A 9,661-nucleotide genomic window follows, 5' to 3' on the forward strand; every position below is an offset into this window, starting at 1 on the left:
TTTTTTTTTACCCTTTTGTCATACCTTTTTACGATTCAACTTCCGGAATTAAGCAAGTTGCTTCTTTTCTGCCCGCTTAATTAACACCTTATTGTCATCGACTAAAGTCTCGGTTTTGTTTCATTTTCTTCTTATTCTTCTTTCTCTACTTTCCCGCTTTTCTTTTATTAAACGATCGTCGTACCATTAAAAATGGAGTATCCAATATGGCGAACTAGCCTGACTGACCACGAGAGTCGATTCAAAGTTTTACGTAACTTTGCGATACTTTCTTTTCGTGAGATTTTTCAATTTGAAATTAAAATTAGTAAGGTTGCGAATGAACAATTAATTATATCTGACTTTTACGACTAATAACATAAATCTTATCGAAAGAAAAATTGTTTAACGCGTTATAACCTTACAATTGTTAGAATTTTGCATATTTTCATGTTTTTTGTTTCTTCTATTTCTTTTCTAATTGTAGATGCAATTAAAATATACTTGAGTTTCACTTTATTGATAGAAATAATACATATTTATATAATTATTGTTAGTTCTATTAGATAATCTAATGTTATTGTAGATACGATAAAAGAAAGAAAACAAAAATACAAAATTCTAGTTAGATAGAGTTAATTTACAAAAGATAAGTGTATCATCTGTGTGTGTTTGTGTGTTTGGATGTGTATTTTATCGTAGATATTATATCATCGGCAGAATCGATCGAGAGAATTGAGTTCCATTTAGACGAACAAAGTCAAGTTAAATTAGAATTCCCCTTTCCCGCCTCCCTCCTTCGTTCTCTTTCATCCCCTTTCATCTCCCAAAGTTTCAGGTTGAACATCTTCGATTGTTCGACTTCTATAGCAGTTGTTCTACTACGAACACCTTCGACTTCTCGTGACAATGAACGTGGTGGCTGAGTTGCGTCCTTGAAATTAATCGACCTGTCGTCTCTAATTGTCGGATCTAATTACGTTCATTGAACGAACGAACGAAAAAAGAATAGGAGTTGGATTTAAATCATTTCAAGTGAAATGTTCAGTCTCGTTTAACTTGCCTTATTTTCATTGTAATTATCATTGTATTATTATTTCTTTTTTTATATCATGCTAGGGGGTTTGTTTTTTTTAACCTTATTTACTCTGTCTCACTCTCTTTGTTTTCTTTTATTTTTTTTTATACGGATCGACCATTCATATGCATTCTCTCTTATTAAACGCTTATTGGATATATATATATATTATATAAACCCCGATTCAAAGATCCAAATTTACAATTAAATATTCTGTTCATTCAATTTTTAATTAGCTATATAAAAAAATAATGCATCGTTATTATTTTTATATTTTTTATTGCCTATTAATATTATAATATTATATATTATTATATATAATAATAATAATATATAAATATATAATATTATAATTTAATATATAAATATATAATATATATAATATTATTATATATATATATATATATATATTGTATCATAATAATATTAAACTATATTATTATTATTATTATAGTATAATATATATATATATATATATATTGTATCATAATAATATTAAACTATATTATTATTATTATTATAGTATAATATATATTATAGTATATATTATATAAATTAAATATATAATATATAATAATAATAATATTGTAATATAAATATAATAAAAATATATAATAATATATTATATAATAGATATAATATTATATCTATTTATTTTACACACACACAGGCAGACAGACAGACAGACAGACAGAGAGAGAGAGAAATATTTCACTAGGGTGTGATAATTTCATCGTAATTCTTCGTGTGTCATCATATCTCGTATAACATTCCTAATAGTATTTATATACCTATAAACGATAAATAAGGGATGAAGTAACAAATAGCAACAACAATAACAAAAGTATACACACACACACACACATACATATCCACATACATCCTCTTAACGTCAAATTCAATTACCATGTACTATTTCCTTTGTTAACACCAAATGATTCACGTATCCGTTGTGGCATGAAAGAAGCAACGGGCTCTTCAACCAATTGACCACTTCATATCTTTCACACCAAGCGTTGTACAAGCCCTTCTCTCTTTTGCCAACCCTTGTTAACACTCAACGTTCTCCTCTTTTCATGATTTCTTTTGGTTTTTCTCTTTCTCTCGTTTTTTTTTTTTCTTTTTTTTTTCTTTTTTTTTCTCCTCTCTATCTCTGTGCATCACACTCTCTGTGTGCATCGTGCTCCTCTCTGTGTACTATACTTGTACCATTGAAAGAACATCTACCATTTTCTAGGCACATGTAACACGATCAATGTACCACCACTGGAAATCCGATATACTTCGATCATACAAACGAGAGAGTAGTAGTATAGACAAACGACAGATAGTTTATAATCTCAACGGGATGATCCTTCAATTACCAATTTGACCGAGTATGTGGACACTGTTACTAGTAATCCCTTCTGGTACACAGGGTGGTTGATTGAGCCAAAAGTTCCTAGGTCATTCTGAAAATCAATTAAACTTTCTTGACACACCTAGAGTCTAATTTACTTTGTGTGTGTGTGTGTGTGTGTGTTTTTTTTACCCTCTCAAATCGTAATACTACTACGTACTTGGAAACTTTTAGGTTAGAACTCGTTACAATATTTTCATTGGATTAATTGTTCTATAATTTAAAATTAATTTAAGTATGGATGATTATCTAATAGAAAAACAGATGGGGTGATTCACATACTATAAAAGTATTGTATCATCAATATGAGACATTCTTTTTTTGTTTTATTTAAAAAAAAAAAAATGATTGTTCATAGAAGAAAATGGGAATGGATGTCATAAGACTAGAAAAAAAAAAGTTATTATTACTTTTATAAACTTGAGAACACGTATATCTATCTCTAAAGCACAGACGACACACACGTGCCACAGATAAAAATGTGTACCATTGAAACATTTTTTGTCCCCAATAAAAACAAAATGGTTGACAAGGAAAAAGGAGTAAGATGTAATATCATAAAACGGAAGTCGAAGTATAAGTTATGGAACGCCCTTAGAACCTCGACTTCTGCCTTTACGTTGAAAACGTTGAGAACTTTAGTGTGGTTTGAGGGAAGGAAGAAAACTGATCGATCTTCTACTATAAAGAGAGAGAAAGAGAAAGAAAGAGAGAGAGAGAGAGGTTAGAAAAGAGAGGAAGTAAAAGAAAGAAGAATCTACCAAACGGTTGGGATATCATCTTGGTGAAGGAGAACAGAAGTGGGCAATGTTAGTGGAGAGAAAGAGAGAGAGAAAGATACAAGTATAAAAGTGGAAAGAATAGAAGAAGAAAGAACGATGAGAAGTTGCTTGCTTTTGCTTGCTGGAGACTCCAGTAGACCGGCTGGCAGGGCTGGTGTGGTGTGGTGTGTTGGCCCTTGTATTGATTCACGGCCCCTCGTACACCAACCCCCAACGAAACTTGAGAGCCACAGAAAGCAAGAGAGAGAAAGAGAGAGAGAGAAATAGTGTAGTCAAACTATCCTAGACTCGTCATCGAGGTTGAAATATCAAACTATTTCACCACCAGTAGTATTAGTAGTAGTAGTAGTATGCCATAATCCCTTTAACCGAGGGCTACTCGTAATTCGCAGTAATTCGTGAGGACTTCTCTTGATCTATGTTGTTAGGCTTCTTTCGCAACCCTTATCGTCTTTCCCCAAACTCTTCCTAAAAAGAGTATAAAAAAAAAAACACCTGATCCTTTTCTCTCTATATTCGGGATATGAAAAGTTTCATTTTTGTAGAAAAAGAATTTCAAATAGAAAAAAAAAAAAAAAAGATTAAAAAAACTATGTAATATTCTTTAATAACCAGAGATATAACGATGATGATGGGTAGAGAAATCCTAGGGAAATTTTCATCAAAGATATTAAAAATAATCGGTTATCATCCATTGATAAAGAAGATAACGATTATTACCTATTAATCAAACATTATTTACCGATCGAGTAGTAGAAATTTTCTTTTCTTTTTTTTTGATTCTTTTTCATCTCTTTGGAGATTCTTCTTTTTTATTTTCCATTTTTTTTTTTTTTTTTATTTCCAAGAGAAAAGATACTCAAACATTTCTAAATCGTATTTAAGGTGTTAAGTGTACGAATCGTTGAGCGTAAAGAAAAGAATAAACGAGTGGATTTTCTTTCTCTCCCTCAACTTTTTCTTCCTTCCTTTCTTTCTTTCTTTCTTTCTTTCTTTCTTTCTTTCTTTCTTTCTTTCTTTCTTTCTTTCTTTCTTTCTTTCTTTCTTTACTCCTTTCTTCCTTTCTTTCTTTTTTTTTTTTGTTCCTTTTGTGAACGAATGCGTTCACACTCTTTTTTCCACGTTTTCATGTATTCACCCTCTTGCGTACTCAACGAACCACTTTCATGTTCCTTTTTCAAACGACCAATCAAATTCACGTCTAATTGCTGGAAAAGAGTAGTGACGTTATAAAAGGACTCATTTTGTACTTACGTAAGTACGTACGTATATTTACGTTACTGTAAATGTCCTTTTTACGAAAGGACTTTTTTTTTAATCACTTTCAGAAACGTTTTTATCGATCGAGAAAAAGTCTACTAAGGAAAATGTCTACAATTTCACCCCCCACCCCATCCTTTTTCTTTTCCCCCGGTTCTCTCACCCACCCTCATTCTTTTTCAATTGTTTGTTTGTTTTTTTTTCTGTTTTTTTTTTTTTTAATATTATCATTATTATTATTTTCAATGTAATTTAGATTAAACTTAAATTCATGTTATATTATTAACCGAGTTATACCTGTAAAGAGACTTTAAGAGTATAATGGAAGGGGTAAAAGATTGAGAGAGAGAGAGAGAGAGAGAGAGAGAGAGAAAGCGAGGGAGGGAGGGAGGGAGAAAGAGAGAAAATTCGCGCAGTGCCGCCTGCTGGCTCGCGATCGTACTAGAGTGACGCAGTCACCACCTGGCCTAAAACCGTAGCGCATCCACCCTCGAAATTTGCCATTTTTCTTCAACGTAACATCACACAATCTTAATCTTATACGACACAAATTAACAATATTATATTCTGTAAGTATAAAATCTATTTTTCTTAATATATATTTTCTTCATTCTTTCTTTCTTTCCTTATTTTCTTGTTTCTTTTTCGAGATTTGATTGACAGAAAGAAAAGAAAGAAAAAAAAAAGAAAACACATCCCTCAGTGTCGTGCGCAAGAAAATAGATTTGTTTGTTACGAAAGACAGCATGAATTTAAAATCCCCTCTCATAAACCCTAACCCTAACCCTATCCTTTTCTTTCTCACACACCCACATACGCATACATGCGCAAATACAAATATACAAATAGAAATTTTTCTGTGGTTCCTTTTTTTTTTTTCTCTTGATGTATTTGAATAAAATTCATTTATAATTTGTGAAAGATCAAATTCCTCTAGAGGATTATTATATGTATCTAGAGGATTAATTATCATCAATTAATTATTATAGGAACATTTCTAATCCTTATACTAGTCTTTATATAGATATATATATAGATATAGATATAGATATTATATAAATGTGTATGATCTTGGGTGGTGCACTAGGAAGAGAGAAGGCGTGTTCAGGATAAGGTCGATAACATCATGCGCCCGCGCATTTCTATCTTTCTTTCTCTTTCTCTTTCTATTTTTTTTCTTTGTTCTAAGAAAAGAAAAGATGACCAAAAAAAGAAAACTAGAGAACTATTTTCTATCCCTAGTATTTTTTTTCAATACTATTCTTTGTTAGTTTTATTATAATAATAATAATAATAATTTTTCGTTGTTTTTTTTCTATTTCTTTGTTTACTACAATTCTATGAAAGATAAAAATTAAGATAATAAGAAACTAACAACCCCTAGGGATTATCGGAAGTACATATATATATATATGAATAAATTTTTATAACACAATATAGAATTAAAAAAAAATTTCATTGTTTGATGATAAAAATGGGATGAACTCTGGGTGCCAGGGAAAAGACGAAAAGGGTGGTTTAATGCAGGATGAGTTGCATATATATATATATATATGTATAAATTTTTATAACACAATATAGAATTAAAAAAAAATTTCATTGTTTGATGATAAAAATGGGATGAACTCTGGGTGCCAGGAAAAAGAAGAAAAGGGTGGTTAAATGCAGGATGAATTGCGAAACGAATTTTGTTTTATCGATCGACCCTTTCTCAATGCACATCCCCAATCCAACAATCCTGTGCACGCATGATCGTTCCACTTCGATCCACGCAAAAAATTACCCCTTTTTTGTTTCTTTTTTTTTTGTTTTTTTTTTGTTTTTTTTTTGTTTTTTCTTTTTATTCTCGTTCATGTTTTCTCGTTTGGTTTTTCCTTTTTTTTTTTTTTTTTTTTTTTTGTTACTGCGAATCGAGTTGGTAATACAATTCTTTTTTTTTCGTTTCTCTCTCTCTCTCTCTCTCTGTTTTTTTTTATTTTTTGTTTTTTTGTAAGTTACAACCCTCGGGGTAGATAATCGAAACGTGATTGGTCCGTTAAATTCATTGAGAGAAAAGAAAGAATGTTATGTATTTAGTTACTTTTAGTTCAAATATATATATATATATATATATGTTTTCGAAAACCATTTTTTTTATATTCCTATTCAAATTTCAATAAGAAATATTTGTTTTTATTATTTTATTTATTTATTTAATTTGTATATTTCAATATTTGTATATTTCTTTGTTTATTTCTTTTTTTTCTTTTTTATCAAAAAGAAATATTTCTACAAAGATTATCAATGTTGTATCTTTTTTTTTCTCTAGTTCTATTTTTTTCTAGTTCTTTTTTGAAGGATGCAACACAAAAAAAAAGACTATAACTCGATAAAATAGTATCGTATTTCGTTAATAATTAATTTGTTGACACGTAAAACGATGTAGAAGAAAGCTAAAAGAAAAGTTTCCAACGATTTAATTGAGTTCTAAATTTTGATTTGGAAATGTTAAAAAAAAAAAAAAGAAGAAAAAAGAAGAAGAAGAAGAAGATGGTGTTTTGATGGTGGTTCGTTCGTTCGTTCGTTCTTTCGTCTTCTTGCGTGACGGAGAACATTTCTATTTTTGGAAATGAAAGTGTTAGAGAGGGAGTTGCATCGCATATATACGTAGGTGTATTATGTGTATGTGTATGTGTGTGTAAGAGAGGGGGATGGTGAGAGGGAGAAAAAAAAGAAGGACGAGGAAAGCAAACCACCCACGGTGACTCTTCTCCATCTTCTTTTAATCTCTTCACTTCTCCCTTTTCTTTTTTTATTTCTTCCTTTTTATATTCTCATCTCTTGACCTGAACTGAACTCACAGCCAACATAACTACCATCATCGTCTCTTTCGACCTACCTATGAGAAATACATCGAAAACATAACCTTAAAAAAATATTATTTATTTATATAAAAAGCTCGATATATTTACCAAAAAAAGTATCTATTTAATTATAAACCTAGTAATATTTATCTAATTGTAAGATAAATAAGAGAGAGAGAGAGAGAGAGAGAGAGGAGTTGTTACGTCAATAAAAGTTATTATTAATTAAATACTAAATTAATACTAAATTATAAAATAATTATTTATTATATTTATAATTTATAATTATAAAATAATTATAAATTAATACTAAGTTAAAAAATTACTTATGAAATAATTTATAAAAAATTATTTATAAATATCTATTTATAAATTTAATTAATATTTAATAATTTTAATTTAATTAATATAATAAATATTATTAAATAATATTATATTAATATTAAATAATTTTAATTTAATTAATATAATAAATAATAAATATTATATTAAATAATATTATAATAATATTAAATAATTTATAAATAGGAAATTATTTATAAAAAAAAAATATATTATAAAAATATTTTTTATTTTGTGGAAATATTTTTGTTGAATTCTTATTGATCGTGTGCGTATAAATATATTCTATATATATATATACATACATATACATAGGTATATACGTATATATGCCCATTATAAAATATTTAATTTAAAAAAAAAGAAAAAAAAATTTCACATCTAGGAAATGAAGATTGAATTCGACGGAGTTTTGATTGGTTGATATAGCGCAATGCACAAACCAATCAAAATCCATCAAAGCAAAATGTTCATACCACCTTTTATTCCCATACGTTTTCGTATTAATTTATATATAAAAAATAATCCATATTTATGTAATAATAATAATAATAATAATAATAATAATAATAATAATAATAATAATAATAATAATAATAATAATAATTTATTTCTTTTGAATTTGTTCTTGTAGAAGGAACAAAACGAAAAAGGGGAGAGGTCGTTGGGAGGTTCTTCGAATTACAATTCCTTCCCAGACGATCTTTACCTGGACGATCAAGAGGCCTCGGAAGGTTCTGGACGAGGTGGAAACGAGGGACGAGACGACCTTGAAGCATCTGGTAGCGGTCTTGGTCCTGACGACGAAGACGGTGATGACGAACATGGTAATAAAAACAGAAATATAAATCAATAAATAATTTATAATAACAGATAGTAACAATATTGTTTTTTTCTTGTTCATATTTATTTCATTTATTTTTTATTTATCTTATTATTTTTTTCTTCTTCTAGAATTCGACTCGAACAATAACAGAATAGAACCTGTGCCAAACAAACCAATTGAACCAAAGGAACCCTACATTGATGAAAATAACAACAACAATAAAGTTCAAGTACGAGAAAAGAATATTACAATATTTTTATTCTTTTCATTTTATTTCATATGTAAAGTATATTATAAATTATTCACAAGAGAACACATGCAAAGATCATGCATGCGTAATATATTTATGTGTATAAAGCTGAATTTTGAATAAGTCTCATATTTTTTTGTTGTTTTATTTTACTTGTTATATTTTTTATTTTATTTTTTTTTTTTTCATGTAGACCAACGTCGATACAATAAACCGACCAGATAACGAGGAAGTCGATGTAATCGAGCCATCAACTGGTGAAGACGAACACGTGGATAACACTGACGATAGTCACGACGTTTACATAATGAATCCAAAACACGAGGACCGTGCCAGTTCATTCTTTGCACAGCCTGGCGTTTTAGCGGGTATACAAATCTATTTTGTTCATTCTTTATTAATTACAATTGATTGCAACAATGTAATATACAAAAAATTGCATTCATTGCATCAAACAATGATAGTAGAATTAATAGGAAAGAAATAACGAATATCATATCAATTGTATATTCGCATTTACGTGTTCAAAAACAAGAACAAATTGATTGCAACATTGTGATATAAAAAGAATTGCATTCATTGCATCAAACAATTATAGTAGAATTAATAGGAAAGAAATAATGAATATTATATCAATTGTATATTCGCATTTACTTGTTCAAAAGCAACAAAAAATTGATTGCAACATTGTGATATAAAAAGAATTGCATTCATTGCATCAAACAATTATAGTAAAATTAATAGGAAAGAAATAATAAATATTACATCAATTGTATATTCGCATTTACGTGTTCAAAAGCAAAAAAATTGATTGCAACATTGTGATATAAAAAGAATTGCATTCATTGCATCAAACAATTATAGTAGAATTAATAGGAAAGAAATAATGAATATCATATCAA

General features: G+C 28.7%; 1 protein-coding gene across 2 annotated transcripts in view; it reads left to right on the forward strand.

Moving 5' to 3' along the window:
- Sdc (Syndecan) overlaps positions 1-9,661 on the forward strand; it is a 39,064-nt gene that overhangs the window by 27,051 nt on the left and 2,352 nt on the right. For both annotated transcript variants that reach the window (XM_089179628.1, XM_015329454.2), the window contains 3 exons: positions 8,318-8,510; positions 8,638-8,738; positions 8,953-9,127. In XM_089179628.1, coding sequence (XP_089035754.1) covers positions 8,318-8,510; positions 8,638-8,738; positions 8,953-9,127 — 469 coding nt within the window. The remainder of the gene's footprint in view (positions 1-8,317; positions 8,511-8,637; positions 8,739-8,952; positions 9,128-9,661) is intronic.

This window comes from Polistes dominula, unplaced genomic scaffold, assembly GCF_049000335.1.
Source record: "Polistes dominula isolate Pdom_NZ unplaced genomic scaffold, Pdom_raw_medaka contig_27, whole genome shotgun sequence".
NCBI lineage: Eukaryota > Metazoa > Arthropoda > Insecta > Hymenoptera > Vespidae > Polistes > Polistes dominula.